Source organism: Helicoverpa zea, chromosome 19 (genome assembly GCF_022581195.2).
Source record: "Helicoverpa zea isolate HzStark_Cry1AcR chromosome 19, ilHelZeax1.1, whole genome shotgun sequence".
Taxonomy (NCBI): Eukaryota; Metazoa; Arthropoda; class Insecta; order Lepidoptera; family Noctuidae; genus Helicoverpa; species Helicoverpa zea.
Window position 1 is genome coordinate 6,671,360 of NC_061470.1, and position 20,175 is coordinate 6,691,534.

Consider the following 20,175-nt stretch of genomic DNA (forward strand, 5'->3'; position numbering starts at 1 on the left):
ATATGAAGGAAAAAAAACAAATCATATGTAATATGTTTTTTTATAAAAAAGTAACAATTATAAATACAATAAAATATACAGGTTTAATTTGTGGACATTAATCAGTAAGCTATCTTTATTCTCCCGTCGAGGTCTTTCACAACGACACCCTGTCTTCTCATGTACTTCTGCAGGAGCACGTAGTCTACTTCCATGACTTCCACGTTCTCTCTGTTGTCTGATAGCATCTGGAAATATCAATAACATGTTGTGAGGAAAGCCTTTCGATAAACTTATTTTTACACATATGTACAGTCAACTTCAGGTCAGTGGTAACAGTTTTATAGGAAAATCGTACTTATTACATACTATTGAGTTAAGATGCATGACAGTTACCACTAATGTGCAGTCTACTGTACAGTATCTATGTATATGTGTGAGATGTAAGAGTGTGCGAAGGATGGAGAGGCAGAGGTAGACCGAGGAAAAGGTGGATTGATTGCCTGAAAGAGGACCTGAATAAGAAGGAATTGGATGTCAGTATGACGTCTGACAGAGAGGTACCTAAGGGTGCGTCCACATCTGGCGAATGCGCAGCACGCGAGCCGATCGCGAGCTGTCCGCGAGCTGCGCGCGTGCAGTCACTGCAATAGTTCGGTGCGCCTCTTTAGCGCAACTCACGCAAGGCTCGTATAGAGCGCGCGAGCGGCGCGCGATCTGCGCGCAATCAGTTCTCGCCCTTACAGTTCCGTATATTGGCTCAGTACTATCGAAGATGTCAGACGTCGCGCGCCGCCTGCGCGCCGCTCGCGTGCGGCGCTTAGGTCGCGCGCGAGCTGCGCGCGGGCGGCGCAGAAGCGGCGCACGAACAAAAATGCACGCGCGCAGCTCGCGGACAGCTCGCGATCGGCTCGCGTGCTGCGCATTCGCGGCGCATTCGCCAGATGTGGACGCACCCTAAGGAAGAAAAATGCATATTGCGCCGAACAGGGCAGGAAGAGGAAGAAGAGTATGTACATGTGTATAGAAATTGTAATGCGCACCTTTAGATGGATAAATGGGATGGATAATAATGAATAAAGAAATAATTGAATTTTTGAACGTATGGTGAATCTGATTACATCTCATTACATTGGAATATCTTGATGTGCTGGTCTGTACAGCACAGTTTAGCTAAACAAACGTTTACACAGTTTTTATATTTTTTTTTGTATACAAAATTCACTAGAGCCTTACGGAATATCCGCCGCCGCCATCACCGATGTAGCTCTGCGTGATGACCCGGTAGGTGGCGTTGACGTCGAGCGGCAAGTAGCGCGGTACGTCGCAGTCGATGCAACGCACTGTCGCCGACACGCGAGACCCTATCGGCGCAGATGCATTGTACACGTTGCGCATACCTGGACGGGAAAAAGGGGACTTAATGTATAATTTAATATCTCCTATTCCTCTCAACAAAACTGGACATGTGATCTAAAAAACAGTTTCTAAACAAAAGTCTGAAATTCGATCTTTGAAAGAAGATTTGTAAGGCAATATGTTGTGATGCTCGGCCCATCTGATCCAATGACTTACTGTGAGCAAACTGTAAATGTCTTGGCAATCTCAATCAATCTGCTCTTTTTATTCGAGTCTCGTACTAGCAGCGATTCGATGCAGTCGTGTTGCTTACGCGTCTAATATTTTATAAAAGTATTAGGTATAAGCGCGGCGCGAGCCGTTGCTAGAGATTATAGTCGCCATGAATGAACAACTTGTGGCGAATGAGCTGTTGGCGTTCCTGCAGCAGAAGCTGGACGTGATGGACGAGGTGTCCGCTGTCCAAATCTGCGCGTCAAACTTCAGCGAGGATGACGTCGCTGCTGCAAAGCAGCTGCTGTACCGGTTGCTCAACAAGAGCGACCAGATGGTGTCCCGCCGGCGTGACGGGACAAAGAAGAGTATACAAGACATCATCACGCTAATTAAAGAGACCGACCCTGACGACGTACCGACGTTTGTGGCGAAGGACCTGAGTAAGCTCCCTCCCGTGACATTCGACCACGTCGACGTTACGTGCCTGCTGAAGGACATAGTCTTTCTTAAGGCCAGCTTAGCGGATGTGCAGAAGCAGCTGGATGCATCCCAAAATACCGTCGCCAGTTTGCGCAGCGAAGTCAACGAGTTGCGTAAATTGGTAACGGTAACTAGGTCACCTGTGGATGCATCGTGTTAGGGTGCGTCCACATCTGGCGAATGCGCCGCGAATGCGCAGCACGCGAGCCGATCGCGAGCTGTCCGCGAGCTGCGCGCGTGCAGTCACTGCAATAGTTCGGTGCGCCTCTTTAGCGCAACTCACGCAAGGCTCGTATAGAGCGCGCGAGCGGCGCGCGATCTGCGCGCAATCAGTTCTCGCCCTTACAGTTCCGTATATTGGCTCAGTACTATCGAAGATGGCAGACGTCGCGCGCCGCCTGCGCGCCGCTCGCGTGCGGCGCTTAGGTCGCGCGCGAGCTGCGCGCGTGCGGCGCAGAAGCGGCGCACGAACAAAAATGCACGCGCGCAGCTCGCGGACAGCTCGCGATCGGCTCGCGATCGGCTCGCGTGCTGCGCATTCGCCAGATGTGGACGCACGCACCCTTACGTGAACACGCGGCGCGAAGCGTGCCTCGATGTATAGGGTGCAAGTTTCGCGGCAGCAGTTTTGTCACCATCGCCGCTGTCACTGCCGAATGCTGAGTCGGCACAGTGCGCGCCTCGTGCGCCCCGCTGCTCCGCTCCCGTCCCTGCGGCTCCTCCGCTCGCCGCCGCTCGACCGCTCGATCAGCTGCTCGTTTCTGCAGCCTCGGCGAAACATAATGATGTTCGTCGAGAATATGCCAGCGTCGCCGGAAGCACAATTGGTGCAAAAATTAAGCTCGTGCCCGTAAAGGGACCGGATCGGGAGTGAATTTTGTATACAAAAAAAAATATAAAAACTGTGTAAACGTTTGTTTAGCTAAACTGTGCTGTACAGACCAGCACATCAAGATATTCCAATGTAATGAGATGTAATCAGATTCACCATACGTTCAAAAATTCAATTATTTCTTTATTCATTATTATCCATCCCATTTATCCATCTAAAGGTGCGCATTACAATTTCTATACACATGTACATACTCTTCTTCCTCTTCCTGCCCTGTTCGGCGCAATATGCATTTTTCTTCCTTAGGGTGCGTCCACATCTGGCGAATGCGCCGCGAATGCGCAGCACGCGAGCCGATCGCGAGCTGTCCGCGAGCTGCGCGCGTGCAGTCACTGCAATAGTTCGGTGCGCCTCTTTAGCGCAACTCACGCAAGGCTCGTATAGAGCGCGCGAGCGGCGCGCGATCTGCGCGCGATCTGCGCGCAATCAGTTCTCGCCCTTACAGTTCCGTATATTGGCTCAGTACTATCGAAGATGGCAGACGTCGCGCGCCGCCTGCGCGCCGCTCGCGTGCGGCGCTTAGGTCGCGCGCGAGCTGCGCGCGTGCGGCGCAGAAGCGGCGCACGAACAAAAATGCACGCGCGCAGCTCGCGGACAGCTCGCGATCGGCTCGCGATCGGCTCGCGTGCTGCGCATTCGCCAGATGTGGACGCACGCACCCTTACGTGAACACGCGGCGCGAAGCGTGCCTCGATGTATAGGGTGCAAGTTTCGCGGCAGCAGTTTTGTCACCATCGCCGCTGTCACTGCCGAATGCTGAGTCGGCACAGTGCGCGCCTCGTGCGCCCCGCTGCTCCGCTCCCGTCCCTGCGGCTCCTCCGCTCGCCGCCGCTCGACCGCTCGATCAGCTGCTCGTTTCTGCAGCCTCGGCGAAACATAATGATGTTCGTCGAGAATATGCCAGCGTCGCCGGAAGCACAATTGGTGCAAAAATTAAGCTCGTGCCCGTAAAGGGACCGGATCGGGCTGATGATGATGGGTTCGTGATGCTGCAAAGGAGGAAGCGCCGTCAGCGAACCAACAAGAACCGCTGTGGCGTGGCTCCTGTGGGGCCAAACATAAAAATCTGTGCCGCTAAGCCGAACACCCCGGTGTACATCTCCCGCCTGCACTACACCACTAAGGCGGAGGACATCGCGGAGTACGTGCGCCAGAAGCTACGTACGCCCCGAGAGTGCAGCTGCTGGAGTCGCGCCATAACGCCAACTTCAAGGCGTTTGTGGTGCGAATGCCGTCGTGTTTCCTGCACCTCGTGTTGGACGAGAACTTCTGGCCACAGGGCGTGGTGTTCCGTCGCTTCCGCGGACAAGTGCCACAGAACCGCACGCAGTGACATAGTGCGTAGTGAAGTGTTACTAACATAGATTTAAGTTTTTCATATACTAACAATGTTTTGTATAATATATGTATGTTAGTCTTTAAGGTATATATCTATGGGCCTATGCAGCCTGAAAATAAAGAGATTTTGATTTGATTTTTTTATTTTTATTTTGATTTGATTTATCTTCAAGTGTCCAGATTCGATCTTCAAGTGTTCAGAAGTGCCTTTTAAATTAGGTCATCTGTAGTGTTGGGAGATATACCTACCCACACCTGAATCTGCCCTTTTTTTTTTTTTTTTTTGTTGTCACTGGGCTAAAAATGCTATTACGCATCCCCTTCCCATCGGGGGACGGGAGAGGGGTATGTGGGACTCCCCGGTAAAGACGTTCCCGGTATACCCACTAAAAAGGCCCAGCGGCACTCCGACCTCGCCTGAGTGGAGGGGGTCTGGGAATCCATGGCATCCAGTCCCCCACTGGCGATTGCCCGCCTTACGGCAGGCCCCTCATACCTCCCCCTAGTGGGGAAGGGTCCTTATAATGGCCGGAGCGCAGGGGTTGATCCTTGTGGTGCAGGCGGTGGCGCCCCCGCGCCTGTCGCCCGCTGATCACCCCCCGGGGCGGATGGGGACAGACGTTGTATTCGCCGTCTTCTGCCCCTTCTTCGTCTACGGAGCGGCACCGCGAGAGGGTCGTTCTCCCGCATGCGCTCCGCCGCTTCCTTCTGAGACATGACGTCTTCACAGAAGGAGGCTACCGCTTCCCATGTCTCCTCACTTCCCAGCATGGCAGCAATCACGCTGGAGAGCGAGAGGTCATTCCCGACCACCGCCATCAGAGCGCGGCGGGGTTCAGCCCACGATGGGCACACCTGAAGTGTGTGCTCTGCCGTATCCACCGTAGCTTCGCAGTGGTGACACTGTGGGGTCTCCTCCCTCCCAATCCGGTGCAGGTACGATCCGAAGCAGCAATGCCCGGACAGCACCTGCACCAGACGCATCGAAAGGCACCCATGCCGCCGATCGAGCCAGCCGTTCAGGACAGGCCCGATGGCATCCAGCGTCCAGCGACCGTACGTTGCCAAGGCAAGATCTTCGCAGATCTTCGCCCAGTGCAGAGTTATTGCCTCCCTTGCCTCCTCACGCACCTCTTCTTTTTCTGTCGGGTCTGGGCGCCGGTTTAGCGCCTTCTGTCCCGCCGTCCAGTCGTACACTCTGGCGAGTACCCAAGCCTCGAGCTCCCAGGGAGGAGTACTCGCCAGAACGCACGCCGCCGCAAAGCACACCTGAATCTGCCCTACCCTTACTACATACCTCCGATCTGTAACATCCGTCCGCTGGAGAAGGATTCGGACCAGGACACGCCGACGGAGAACTCGAGGGCCTCCAGCAAGTACTGTCCCTTCAGGTCGTACACCTGCACGAAGTTCTCGAACGGCATCGCCATCAGCAGAGCCTCAGTCGTCACGTCTGTGGGACATCACATTTAAAATTATGTTATTTCTATTTTGAGAACTGCCAATGAAGCTGAGGCATAGAAAGTGGTGATGAGCGATGAAGGCTGCTGGTAATGCCCGCCTTCCACTGCGAGCGGCACGGACCCATTACGGACTCCACTATACTCGTAACGATGATAGGATGGCTGTGGCTAAATATATGATGGATGATATGAATCTAAGAAGCTACGGAACTTACTTCCAGGGTTGATCTGTACTCGCAGTCCACCGGTGTTGATCATGCACACGTGAACGTCATTCCATGCCGTTCCCTTAGCATGGAAAATCATCTGCAATGAATCAACTAAAACCTTAGAAGTTATCTTACTTGCCACTATAAGGTGTCGTCCTAATTGGGAGCGATTGTACGATGGCGCGATGCGTTTTTCATCTAAGGCGTCGTCCTAATTGACAGCGATCGTACGATGACACGATGCGTTCTCGTCGTGCGATGAGTTCAAACATACAGATTTCATCAGAGTGTCCTATTTGAACCTCGCAAGTGAAATCGTGAGATCGTGAGATGAAAAACGCATCGCGCCATCGTACGATCGCTCTCAATTAGGACGACGCCTAACGGTATAATCTTTATAGACATGTCGTATAACGATATACCTACATATCTGAAAAAATATAAACATATCGAAAAAATACAGTTTAATAACTTAAGAACACGCTTTATCACCCACAAATTATTGGATTAATTGGATTTTTAATGACGTTATTTTTCAAGCCAGTTATGTATTGTCATCAGAACTCAGAGCGTGTGCAAAATTTCATGCTAATCAAAGACCGGGAAGTCGATCAAATTAAGATTCCAAGATTTTCTTACATACGTAGTTACAAGTGAAGCTAATAAAGCGTGTTAAAAATAATTCAAAACAACTAAATGTGGTGGTTTGTACGTCACCTCTTCGAGAAAGCCGTCGCAAGCCCAGCTGCCAAGGTTGCACTCTCCGCGGGAACACCACGAGCGGTTGAGCGTAACGCGCGACGTGCCGAGCACTTCTTTACCAATGGCGTCCACCTCCTGCCGCCATGGCTCCAGCAGCTCCATTATCTTCGGGTCTGTATGATAGAAACGATTCCAATTCAACTTTCTGTTTCATCTAATGAAGGTATGCTGTGGAAGCTGCGGGATTGTTCGAAAGAGTTACCGCGGCTTTGGTACATAAAAGGCCTACGAATGTACATGATGAGGTAATGAGAGTCTGACACTCCCTAACGCTGCTAAGCCACAGCAGGAGGTGACATTTGATGATTTCCCATTAAAAAAAAACCGGCCAAATGCGAGTCGGACTCGCGCACGTAGGGTTCCGTACCATCCAAACTAATATTATATATATATTTATGGATATCGAGCAAAAATGAGCAAAAAAATCACGTTTGTTGTATGGGAGCCCCTCGAAATATTTATTTTATTCTAGTTTTCAGTATTTGTTGTTATAGCGGCAACAGAAATACATCATCTGTGAAAATTTCAACTCTCTAACTATCACGGTTCATGAGATACAGCCTGGTGACAGACGGACGGACGGACGGACAGAGGAGCGAAAACAATAGGGTCCCGTTTTACCCTTTGGGTACGGAACCCTAAAAAGGTATGTTAGAAAATAGCCTCGATGATTACCAATTAGGTATGAAAAAAGACTCAATGATTACCAAGCTTGCTTGAGGAGGATTGGCTATGGTTGATTTCAAAATACTTTTTACCCGGCAGAGTCAGAAAGTGAGTTTTGTATTTTCATGGTGAGCTAGTGGCACTGGTGACGTGAATAATCCAAGTGATTCAAGATCGATGTCTATGATAGACAATATGTGGGTACCTTGTACGATTGAAGTGCCCAAGAAGACGGGCTCTCCCACCCAGCGCTCCACGACACCCTGATCGTTGATGTAGAACTTGATGTTGCCCAGGTAGCGCGTGTAGCATGACGCTTGCACTATCGGGATCTGTTAAACATATAATTGGGGATTTACCAACGCAAGATATACTTGGTGGTTTGGACGAGCACTGACGTATTATAATAAACTAGCTTCTGCCAGCGGTTTCACCCGCATCCCGTGGAAACCTCTGCACGAACCCGGAAAAAAAGTAGGCTATAGCCTTCCTCGATAAATGAGCTGGCTATCAAATACTGAAAGAATTTTTCAAATCGGACCAGTAGTTCCTGAGATTAGCGCGTTCAAACAAACAAACAAACTCTTCAGCTTTATAATATTAGTATAGATAGGTACTGCACACTATTCTATTTTATTTATGTACTTTAAAGTAGATACCGTATGTCCGTTATCCTGTGTGACGACAGTGGGATATTCGCCGAGCGCGGTGTCGCCGTTGGGCGTCTCTCCGTTGTACAGCAGCGTGTGCGAGTGACCGCCCACTATGATGTCCACCGTGGGGGACACGCGACGAGCTAGCTGGCTGATAGAACATTCATCATATTACCCCCTCATCATCCTCCGAGCCTTTTTCCCAAGCAATGTTGGGGTCCGCTTCCAGTCTAACTGGCCGGATGCAGCTGAGTGTTTTACAAGGAGCGACAGCCCTATCCGACCCTCTCAACCCAGTTATCCGCACATCTTATAACCTCTCGGACTCATCAAAAAGTCACAAAAAATGCCATGCATAGCCACCAGATAATCAAAAAAATAATAAACCGGCCAAGTGCGAGTCGGACTCGCGCACCGAGGGTTCCGTACAAATGCTGTATAGATAAAAAGTGAGTTTCGCGCCAACCGTTCAGTTTAGAACAATCATAGTTATGGTAATTTCGTGAGAGTCAAAATAGTTAATATTTTATATTTTATAATATAACTAAAATAGTAGGCCAGTACCTTGTAAAAGTTATTTTAATGAAGTTATTTATATACAACATTTTATAGTCATCATTTAGAAATCTGATTGAAAATAACTAATTATGTCTTAAAAGTCATGGGGCATATCTGACCCGCTTTGTAAAAAGTGGCGGACATGAATCAAAGTAGTTTTAAATCGTGGAGAATGGTATGACGTTTCTTTGAATATAAATATTTTATTAAAATTCCATGGAGACGAATGTCCAGGATCGTTTGAAAAATATAAAAGACAAGCAGTTTCAGAGGATTGTACAGGTTGCAATGCTAGTTTTTATTGTTAAAGACATTTCATAAAGAAGGAAGGTGCCAATCCGGATGACCAGGATCTGATGAGGATCTGGAAACCCTGAGAAATAGAGGGCAACTCTTGAATATTGTAGGCACGCATCGAGTCATAACCAGACATGTGAGTGTATTTTTGAGGGTACTGGTAAACAGTGAAGGTTTGGAGCTGATTTGATTATGGAGACTACAGAGAGTCAAGGGAACTCCCGAACGGTATGTTGCAACTACCACGTGTTTGGGCTTATTTTATTCGTATTGGCGAAGACTTTCCACAAAGATATGTTTGACTGCCATTGTGGGATCGACAGCTAAGATCAGATATAGTTATGGGAACTCCTTTACAATTTATAACGTAACCTTGTGTTGGAGCTTATTTTATTTTAGGTGATGAGAATTCACTACTAACTTGGGTTAAAGCAGACCGCCTGACGACTTGTAGCTGTCGAATTGTAACAACGACTTCTAGAGAGTAGGATTCGGGGCTGCTGGCTTTACGTTTCTAGAGCCTTGACAAAAGTGTAATTCTGTCCCTTTCTTTGTTTTATAAAGTCGGCATTATTTTATTTTGTAGCATTTTACAGACAAATCCAACTTCAAACATATAAAAAAGCAACAAGAAAACAAAAGCAAGAATGAAATTAAAAAGATGTTAGGTGCATCGGTCTAGAAGTCGGTGTCTAGAGGATGCATCTATATTTATTTAACCACCGAGATCTAGACCGATGCATATAAACAGTTTTCTTGTTGTTTTAGAAGTTGTTTTTTTTTATTGTAAAAAGTTTTTATTTTTAACTTTTGTGAAAAGTTCTCGTCAATACGAATAATATAAGCCCAAACACGACGTAACTAAAACATACCGAGTTCTCTCGACTTTCTCACGTCTCCATCATCAGATAAGCTCTAAACCTTCACTGTTTGATAGTATCACCAGACATACATCTGAGAATCAAGTTTTAATCCTATGCATGCCTACAATTTCTGATAGTTGCCCTCGATTTCTCAGGATTTCCATCATCAGATCCTGACCTGATGACAATGGAAATAAACGGCGAGTATACTCTTTCACTACAAAGAAATGATTTCTCAAATCCGTCAAACTTGGTCGTTTAAATTCCCCATTGAAATGAGGAAAATATTTGATGTTTACACCTGATTTTCTCTAGATTCCCATGGTTCACATTGATGCGACTAATGCCATAGTAAATCAGAGCCTTTATCATTATACTGTGCTATATTTCGTTCGTATCCGCCGTGGGTATGGTTTTCATACTAAGGTGCCCAATGACCTTTGAATGATTTAAATTTTTTCACAGTTTAGAGGCCATTGTATTTAAGAAGTGTTTGATTTGAATTTCACTTTTTATTCAAAACTTTAATATCTCTACGCGTTCATGTGAAAAAGGGTAGGTAGTAAGTTTATAATTATTAAAAAATATTTTATGTCATGTAAGCAAAAATAATATTTTAATATTTTTTGTAACTTCAAATTTATCATTTTCGCAATTTTTCCTTTATCTGTACTATATAACGTTGCTTCGTGCCGAATTTTAAGATTCTGAGTTCACGGGAAGTACCTTGTAGGTTTTGATTCCCTAGCGTGTGACGGAAATTCGTCTAAGGTGTCGGTAAAACTGCTGTATCTTTTGATCGCGTTAACTTAGAAGTTTGATTTTTTCATTACTTAAAGGGACAATAGACCTATGTATTTGGTATAAATTTCAATTTGGTACCTTTATTCGTTCGTGAGAAATAAGGTAGTAAGTTTCATTTTATTAAAATATTTTTATTATATTATATAACAAAAAAAATGAGATTTTCGCAATTTTTCCTATATTTGCATTATATAACAATGCTTCATGCCAAATTTCAAGATTCTGAGTTTACGGGAAGTACCCTGTAGGTTTTGATTCCTTTGCGAGTGTCGAGAATTTGTTGAAAATATCGACATAATCGGTTATATCTTTTGATTGGCTTGGCTTAGAAGCTTGATATTTTCACAGCCTAAAGGGACAATAGACCCGAGTATTTCATGTGAATTTCAGCTTGATACGTCCACGCGTTCTTAAGATAAAGGGTCTTGACAGACAGACAGACAGACAGACAGACAGACAGACAGACAGACAGACGGACAACAAAGTGATCCTATAAGGGTTCCGTTTTTTCCTTTCGAGGTACGGAACCCTAAAAACATGAAAACCTAGTAATGTTGACTTGCAATAAGTTTCAGCATTCAATTTTATTTACAAAAGAGCCATCTTTCCATTATCTTTACCTTATCGAGTAATTAATTTAGCAATCAAGAGATTTCCTTTACCTACACGTAATTTTTTGGAGGTGGTGAATCATTGAATGGAGGAGTCAAGTAGAGAGGAATATAAATATGTGACTTTTTGTATCAGGACAGGGCCGTGGTAGTGGTAATCTTTAGAGAAATGCTGCAGCCGCTGAACTGCTCTACAATTCTAAGGCGATGGAGTGAAGTAGCTGACAGTTATAATACTCACATATCACTGGTGTATCCAATGTGAGACAACACTATAATGATATCGATGCCCATCTCAGTGAGTATCGCGGCCTCGCGGTTCACGGCTTCCAGCTCGTCTTCCATGATCACTCGCCCGATCGGCGCCGAAAACTGAAACGATAGTTTTCCCATTTTAGTTTTCCGGCTATTTAGCTAGATATTCATAGACATCCAGGCTTTAGAAATGATTTAATCAGAGATCGAGAAGAGCCGGCATGGTACCTGTCTGAGCAGCACGCCGATGATGCCGATCTTGCGTCCGTGGCGCTCAACGACGACGTGGTTCTTGATGTAGGGCGTCATTGAGGGCTCCAGCGTGGTATTGACGTTGGCGCCCAGCATGGGGGCCTCGAGCCGCTCCAGGTACGGCACCAGCCCCTCCACGCCGTGGTCGAACTCGTGGTTCCCCAGCACCTGCCGGCACAAGCGCTGCTTACACAGGAGCTCACACGGAAGCTATCAGGCAGGAGTTGTGGGACTCACGTGCGCGTCGTGCGGCAACATGTTCATGAAGTGCTGGCTGACGTTCCAGCGCAGGAAGTTGTACCAGATGGTGCCCTGGAAGGTGTCGCCGCCGTTGAGCAGCAAGGAGTCGGGCTCCGCCTCCAGCACCTGCTGCACCGCGGTGTACAGGCGCGCGTAGCCCCCGATGCAGGGCTCGCTCTGCGCGCTGCACACCGTGCCTTGCGGACTCACCTCATCGAAACTGAAGTGGGAAAATGTTTAAGGCTGAATCATTACATCATTACTCACGCAAGTTTCTTTAATTTCTGAATGCACCTTTTCTAGCCGGTACATAGAACAGTGAGTGATAGTGCACCTAACCTACGCGTAGAGGAAATAGCAACGAAATAGCATCAACATGCGCCTCCACTATCCAGCACAAGTAAGACCATTTTCTTTCACCAACTACCTAGCTTCTCTCATACTGTGTCCTGGTTCGCCATTCACAGAACAATTGTTTTCCCGCACCCGCTACTGTCCTTCGGACACCTAGCCGTACGGTGGTCTACCAACCACCAACAATCATAATTTTACGTTCACGTAACGAAAGGTTTGCAGAAACGGTATGTAGATTAGGTATATAATGTTAAGAATTTGGATTAAAAAATAATCAATAACCATAAAACGTACAAATATTATCATAACGATGGCGGATTAACTGATTACGTAGCCAATACATCTCTGTTAGATCGCCAAATCACCACCGCATAATTAATAAGTTATTCGTTGTTATTAATGACCTAAGGATAAATAGGTAGGTAGCTAGGCTAGCTAGGTAATAAACCGAGGATGTAAAGTGACAAGGCAGTGGTGTTGATCATTTTAAAAAGCACGGGTGTTTACCGTGATTATCAATCTTCTTTTTCTTCCTCCTGCCGTGTCCCCAATTTTATTTGAGGTCGGCGCAATATGTCATCCTCTTCCATTCCCCCTTTCACTCGTGATACTGACATTCAACCCCTTCCTATTCATGTGGTTATCAACCAAAAATACAGTTTTGCCTTGAGAATTGTATGAAGACAATGCAGTATGCCTTTAGTTTATTATATTGGACAGGTTTTTGGAATACGCCAAGAAATTAAAATGAATAAAAAAGTACCAGTGAGGTCACTTTTAAGGTGTTTTTCTCTCAACTTAACTTTTAACTAAACGTTTTTATTGAAGGTCGTTATCAATATTTGATCCATATCAATAATTAACAGGAAAGATAAGGGAAGAATTATCCACTAATTTGTTTAGCTAGGCGCCCCCTGTGCATCCAAGCTATGCATTTACCAGCTAGGTACAAGAGGTTCAAAAGATGGTGTAAAGAACTTGGATTATATTATTATACCTGGGAGATTTTACTCGGGTTACAGTTTCGTTTGTAAACCGACATGCACTTGACCGTTTTCTCCTAGATCTAATAATCTGTTGGGATTTGGACTAGGGGTCCAATTTGGTCTCAACGAACAAGATCTACGATTCTTAAATTAAGATCTTAGATTCTTAACTCAAAATAAAAATATAAGTAGGTTAGCTATATTAAAGTACTCACTGTGCGTGGAAGTCATTGTAATGCACAATATTAAGTTCAAACAGGCCACTGTCTTGCGCGAGCGCAGCAGTCGCCAACAGCGTCACAATCCACACCACTCGCTCCATGTTGGTCCAGCACAGTACTCGCGATGTAAACGCTCCTTATCGTCAAATCAGCATATCACATAATACCAGTATTATTGATTACTGTTTATCTAAACACGCCTTAATTTTGTCCTTATTTCCTGATGAATTCGCGACTTTGTCTTAAGATACGCGTGCGGGCTTGATTAGATTGTTTTGTTCACCCGCTACGCACCATTTTGAACTTGTTGAGGCATACCTCTTACCTACGTTGAGTTCTGACGAGTGAGCAGTATGCAGTAGGTCTTTGAAAAAAAAAATGTTGATAAAGCTGAGATTAAGGATAACTTCAGTGTAGGACAATTTCTCAAAAAAGGTATGAAACAAAAATACTTATATGAACTTTAACAAAATATATTATAAATAAAAAATATGAAAGTAAGTAGTTTCGAAAATTAACCATGATCAATAAACGATCTTTATTCTGCCATCGACGTCCTTCGTAACAACTCGCTGTCTCCTCATGTACCTCTGCAGAATCGTGTAGTCCACATCCAAAGTCTCTAGGTTTTCTCTGTGCTCAGACAACATCTGAAAATGCATATAGAACAATATGTATGTAAGATTTTGTTCATAAGTTCAGCTATATTATACTACAATGCTTGTCGGGCATTCAAGTGACCTTGCTCTATTATAGCTTGCAATCATCATATTATCTCAATTGCTGAGAATATAGCTAGAATGTCATCTCATACTTATGAGTAGGTCAGTAGCACAATTTACCGGTAACGGTAACCGAACTATTTGCAGTTTTCTTAATGCCGATTTGACGTGGACTCACCTTATGAGTAAGTACCTAGATTTACCATTTCTGCCCACAAACTTTTTTCCAGAAATGTACAATTTAACTGTATTAGCCTTTGCTATGTTTAACAAAACCATAACAAAACTTTCACCGAGTACCCCTGATAAGACTTCCACACTTTCTGGCTTATGACTACCCGTAAAGAATTTCAAAGGTACAGTCAATTTCCCCACCGTGTATCCGCCTCCGCCATCACCGATATAACTCTGAGTGACGACCCGGTAGGTGGCGTTGACGTCGAGCGGCAAGTAGCGCGGTACGTCGCAGTCGATGCAGCGCACTGTCGCCGACACGCGGGACCCTATCGGCGCAGACGCGTTGTACACGTTGCGCATACCTGGATGACAGTGGCGAAAACATGAGTAATTCCTCAAATCATTCTGACAACGGCAATTTAACGTTTTGTTAAATACAAGAATAATGGACACGCTCAGAGACATTTAATGGTTACTTAAGCCGTTCCTTAGTGCAGGATTTCTATGAGAATCTGTCACTAAGGAGTGACTTAACTAATGATGTCTCTGAGTGCGGTGGTAAGAGTTTTAGTTAGTCCGCGCATTCTGACTCCTGACTTAACTGATCTGCATACCGGCATACAAGGATGCCGGTACGCAGATCTACGCGAGACACAATGGATTTTCTATTGTTCTCTAAGAGGTTAATCAATCCGAGTCCTATAGTCACTGTAACTCCGGGGACTGAAGGAAAACCGCTGTATGTAAATACGATTGACAGTAATACAGCACTCATCATTGACTTAATGCCAAACATACGAGAATATCAGCAATAAATGCAACAACATACCGCCGATCTGCAGCATTTGTCGGCTAACAAAAGTGCCAGTCCAGGCCGCTGACACGGAGTACTCTAGCGCCTCCAGCAAGTACTGGCCCTTAAGGTCGTACACCTGCAGATAGTTCTCGAACGGCATCGCCATCAGCAGAGCTTCGGTAGTCACGTCTGTGAGACAAAGCAGCTTTTATTGGAGTTATAAGATACAGAATGTAAGATACGACATCTCTCGAATGACATGTGTGTTTTGGATAGGCGTCAAAAGTATCTCATTGTGGGGACTTGTCGGAATCTCAGAATGTAAGTACTAGTGGCGTAGCGTGGTAGAGGCAGGGGGGGCAAATGCCCCGGGTGGCACGTTTAAGGGGGCGGCAAAATTTCAAAGTAAATTTTAATAAGAAAAGGGTTATCCGAAGAACGAGAACTGCACGCTGACCAAAGAGTGTGTCGTTGGTGACTTATGGAATGTAACCGCGTATACTTACTTCCCGGGCTGATCGATACTCGCAGGGCGCCGGCATTGATCATGCACACGTTCGCGTCACTCCATGCCGTACCCTTAGCCCTAGGGATCATCTGCAATGCAACAAGACATATCTATACTAATACTAGCTTTTGCCCGCGGCTTCGCTCCCGTCAACTGACTTCTCTACTTTACCCTATTTTTTTTACATTTCATAAGAACCTTCTCCTGACAATAACAAACACAACAAAAAAAGAATTAGCCTAATTGGTTAGCGTTGTTGAGTTATGCGCTTACCAACACATTTTGCGATTCATTTTTATATTAAGATAGATTATAAAGCTGAAGAGTTTGTTTGTTTGTTTGAACGCGCTAATCTCAGGAACTACTGGTCGGATTTGAAAATTTCTTTCAGTGTTAGATAGCCCATTTATCGAGGAAGGCTATAGGCTACTTTTTATCCCGGTACGGGAAGTAGTTCCCACGGGATGCGGGAGAAACCGCTGGCAGAAGCTAGTATAAGATATATCTATACTAATATTATAAAGCTGAAGAGTTTGTTTGTTTGTTTGAACGCGCTAATCTCCGAAACTACTGGTCCGATTTGAAAAATTCTTTCAATGTTAGATAGCCCATTTATCGAGGAAGGCTATAGGCTACTTTTTATCCGGCTACACGCAGAGGTTCCTACGGAATGCGGGTGAAACCGCTGGCAGAAGCTAGTAATTCATAATTAGTCTGATATTTTACCTATTAATCTACAAGCCTAATAGTATTTTCTTATGACTCACCTCTTCTAGGAAACCATCGCAAGCCCAGCTACCAAGAGTGCATTCATCCTGGTAGCACAAAGCGTTGCTGAGCGTGACGCGTGACGTGCCGAGAACCTCTTTACCGATGGCGTCCACCTCCTGCCGCCACGGCTCCATTAGATCCATGATCCTTGGATCTGTATGGCAGATGACGTTTACACCACCAGCCCATACTCTCGGTACCCATTTATTTTTAAGGTAAAACTGCCAGGATTCGAATACGTCGTGGCCTACAACTGAGTTTTTTTCAGGCCCCGAAGACATTAAACGATGTATCTACCTTGTACGATTGAGGAGCCCAAGAAGACGGGCTCTCCCACCCAGCGCTCCACGACGCCCTGATCGTTGATGTAGAACTTGATGTTGCCCAGGTAGCGCGTGTAGCAAGACGCTTGCACTATCGGGATCTGTCAAGCATTATACACACTGCTATAGTGGTAGTAAGCAGTCCTTAACCTCATAGGGACTCGTACTCATTTATGTAACTTGCACTTTCAACTCGTAAATAGTGATGCGGCCCCATATTGCATACTTCTGCAGGGTATCCAAAAGATACCACAAATATGGCTTCAAGTTGAATAACGAGAATTTCAGAAATCAGCCCTTCCGTCAAATATTTCGTGAAATCTTCAATTCAATTCGACAATTTTCAGCGGTCCAATTTATTTCTTACCTTGTGTCCATTATCCTGTGTGACGACAGTGGGGTATTCGCCGAGCGCGGTGTCGCCGTTGGGCGTCTCTCCGTTGTACAGCAGCGTGTGCGAGTGACCACCCACTATGATGTCCACCGTGGGGGACACGCGACGAGCTAAGTCTCTATTGAAAATATTCAACTTTTTCTTTTAAGACTTAAGATTGGCATAAACAGATAGATGGTAACAGACATGGTAATAATGCACCTATTTTTATTTCTTGCGGAATATTTTGTCTGAATAAGAAGATACTCACATGTCACTGGTGTATCCAATGTGAGACAACACTATAATGATATCGATGCCCATCTCAGTGAGTATCGCGGCCTCGCGGTTCACGGCTTCCAGCTCGTCTTCCATGATCACTCGCCCGGTCGGCGCCGAAAACTGAAACGATAGTTGGTCCATTTTAGTCCAAGTCGGATATGATTAAACTAGACATCGAAAAGAGACGGCATGTACCTGTCTGAGCAGCACGCCGATGATGCCGATCTTGCGTCCGTGGCGCTCGACAACGACGTGGTTCTTGATGTAGGGCGTCATGGAGGGCTCCAGCGTGGTGTTGACGTTGGCACCCAGCATGGGGGCCTCGAGCCGCTCCAGGTACGGCACCAGCCCCTCCACGCCGTGGTCGAACTCGTGGTTCCCCAGCACCTGCCGGCACAAGCTCTGCTTACACAGGAGCTCACACGGAAGCTATCAGGCAGGAGTTGTGGGACTCACGTGCGCGTCGTGCGGCAACATGTTCATGAAGTGCTGGCTGACGTTCCAGCGCAGGAAGTTGTACCAGATGGTGCCCTGGAAGGTGTCGCCGCCGTTGAGCAGCAAGGAGTCGGGCTCCGCCTCCAGCACCTGCTGCACCGCGGTGTACAGGCGCGCGTAGCCCCCGATGCAGGGCTCGCTCTGCGCGCTGCACACCGTGCCTTGCGGACTCACCTCATCGAAACTAGTAACCGAAATGCAATCAACGAAAAAGTCTAAAAGTGCGAGTAAAAGGTAAATCTTTAAGTACTTAGTAGCTAGACAGATATGTATATAAATAGTTATTCGGCACAAACAGAAACATACAGGAGGCAGACATTTAACAATGTCAGAATCTCGGGGTAAAGGCTACGTATCCAACCTCATACTTAGCCGGCTTTTCTTCAAGTTCAAATGTCATTTAGCGGTTGAAACGGATTCATTAAAAAACTCTTGTTTCCAAGTCTTATAAAATATGTTAGATTGGCTTAAATTAAGTAGGTACTCACTGTGCGTGGAAGTCATTGTAATGCACAACGTTAAGTTCAAACAGGCCGCTCTCTTGCGCGAGCGCAGCGCTCGCCAGCAGAGCCACGAGCCACACCACTCGCTCCATGTTGGTCTAGCACAGTACTCCGCGCTCTGAACGTCCCTTATCATAGAAAGGGCGATATAAATAACTATCTCGGTGAGTTAAATTTAGGTATAGGTATATAATGGAATCGTACCACTAAGATATTTTTATATACCTAGTTACCTACCCACATGCCACTCACACATAGAAATTAATTATCGTCTGATTTTTATACGCTCTCTAAATAATCTTGATATAAAAATCAGGTGTCTGTAGACTGTAGAAAGATAATAATACAGTTGATATGACATGAGGTATTTTACTGAATAAAATATAAAAATTAATATCTTGTATTTCAAGAAACTGAATAAACTTGAGGAGCAGCTCGCGGTAATGCAAGAGCGGCCGGCGGCGCGGCCACGCCGCTCCGTGAATGGATTCTTATCATGACAAGTTAATCCGTGCACTGGAAAACAATTAATGTTTTCCAAATAACATTGCAGGTGGGCGTTATTTGAACATCTTGGCAGTCGTTACCTACAGGTAGCCAAAAACTAGAACGTCTGACAATTAGTTTAACTACGGTGGCTAAACATGATGAAACTGAATGAACATAGGTTTTAAAATAAGAATCAATTACACTACAGCTCTAGTTCAGTAGAAATTTTGTCTAGACTGTACTTACCTACCAACGTGCAATTTATCCACTGATTGATTATATACCTACATATCTCAATTCAAACGATAGTGGCCTTATTAGCACCACAGCTGTTAATTTATGCAGTAATGTCGTCTTATCCGATAGTAGGTAAGAGATATAAACTACATAGGCAGGAATATACCTAGTTAGCCATTGAAGCCAGTACCCTGCCTACTACTGACCTACTTACTATATTAAAAATTTCAAAACATATAACAGTTTCAAAGGCTTTATTTAAGGCCCTAAAATTCAGGTGGATTGCGATTTGCGCGTGAACATCAGCGTTAATTTGATCCAAACTGAAACACACGACGGAAACGTTGCGAGTTCGCCGCGTGTCCGCAACGTATTTGCTGCGCACCCACTCCGCTCCGTAACCGGCGGTTACTAACCGCTTACAATCCGCATGTGTGATGAGACCCTTAGGCGATTATCACACTGCCCCGCATGATGCAGCGTAGCGCGTGGATGCGTTTTTTCCGTTGCTTGTAAATATCTCCGTTTGTATGGAAAACATGAATAGTCCAACGCGCTGAAAATGCATCCACGCGCGTTCATGCGGATCACGCGCATACACGCGGAGAAACACGCATCCCGCGCGCGTAGGTGCGGGGCGAGACGCAAGGTATGGCACACTGAATCCCGCAGTGCCGCGCGTGATTTTGAATGGGCGTGACGTGTATATTTGAAAATGGAACTCGATGAGAGCCGCCATGCGTGAATCTACAAAACGCACCTACGCGCGTGAGTGCGCAAAAAACCCGCACGATGATGCAGATCTGCACTCCCACAGGAACGCGCGTAGGTGCGTTGACACGCAAGATGCAGCGTGATGCGGGGCAGTGTGAAGATCACCTTAGGTGTACTTATCTACTTTCACGTGACGATACTTACCTATAAGTATACTTACATAATTTGTTTTCTTCATTCATGAGGTAGTAGGTATCAAGTAGTTACAGCCTACGCCTAGCCTACATTACCTCAGACATCTTGCGTGCTAATCAAACTGTTTAATGA

General features: G+C 45.7%; 2 protein-coding genes across 3 annotated transcripts; both read right to left on the reverse strand.

Annotated features, from left to right (window-relative positions):
* Positions 1-24: 24 nt before the first annotated feature.
* On the reverse strand, positions 25-13,613 carry LOC124639296 (apyrase-like). The gene is made up of 11 exons (XM_047176566.1): positions 13,453-13,613; positions 11,895-12,117; positions 11,634-11,825; positions 11,392-11,522; positions 8,024-8,168; positions 7,570-7,696; positions 6,654-6,811; positions 5,943-6,033; positions 5,562-5,717; positions 1,216-1,379; positions 25-227 (listed from the first exon to the last, which is right to left on the reverse strand). The coding sequence occupies exons 1-11, from the start codon at positions 13,557-13,559 to the stop codon at positions 102-104; spliced, it is 1,620 nt and encodes a 539-aa protein (XP_047032522.1). The 5' UTR covers positions 13,560-13,613; the 3' UTR covers positions 25-101.
* A 302-nt stretch (positions 13,614-13,915) lies between these two features.
* On the reverse strand, positions 13,916-19,271 carry LOC124639297 (apyrase-like). 2 transcript variants are annotated; one of them, XM_047176567.1, is made up of 12 exons: positions 19,144-19,271; positions 18,394-18,536; positions 17,867-18,089; positions 17,606-17,797; positions 17,400-17,530; positions 17,123-17,267; positions 16,730-16,856; positions 16,429-16,586; positions 15,660-15,750; positions 15,187-15,342; positions 14,556-14,719; positions 13,916-14,108 (listed from the first exon to the last, which is right to left on the reverse strand). In XM_047176567.1, exons 2-12 carry the CDS (start codon positions 18,498-18,500, stop codon positions 13,983-13,985), a joined length of 1,620 nt encoding a protein of 539 aa, XP_047032523.1. In that variant the 5' UTR covers positions 18,501-18,536; positions 19,144-19,271; the 3' UTR covers positions 13,916-13,982. The 2 variants fall into 2 exon arrangements, with proteins under 2 accessions (XP_047032523.1, XP_047032524.1); XM_047176568.1 differs by having other exon boundaries at positions 19,148-19,162.
* Positions 19,272-20,175: the final 904 nt, after the last annotated feature.

Coding starts and splice junctions, on each gene's coding strand:
- LOC124639297 (XM_047176567.1), bottom strand. CDS start 18,500: ATGGAGCGAGTGGTGTGGCTCGTGGCTCTGCTGGCGAGCGCTGCGCTC. Junction 18,090..18,393: donor TACAATGACTTCCACGCACA/GTGAGTACCTAC, acceptor TTCGGTTACTAG/TTTCGATGAGGTGAGTCCGC. Junction 16,587..16,729: donor GGGCTCCTCAATCGTACAAG/GTAGATACATCG, acceptor TCTGCCATACAG/ATCCAAGGATCATGGATCTA.
- LOC124639296 (XM_047176566.1), bottom strand. CDS start 13,559: ATGGAGCGAGTGGTGTGGATTGTGACGCTGTTGGCGACTGCTGCGCTC. Junction 12,118..13,452: donor TACAATGACTTCCACGCACA/GTGAGTACTTTA, acceptor TTCCCACTTCAG/TTTCGATGAGGTGAGTCCGC. Junction 228..1,215: donor ATGGCGGCGGCGGATATTCC/GTAAGGCTCTAG, acceptor TGATATTTCCAG/ATGCTATCAGACAACAGAGA.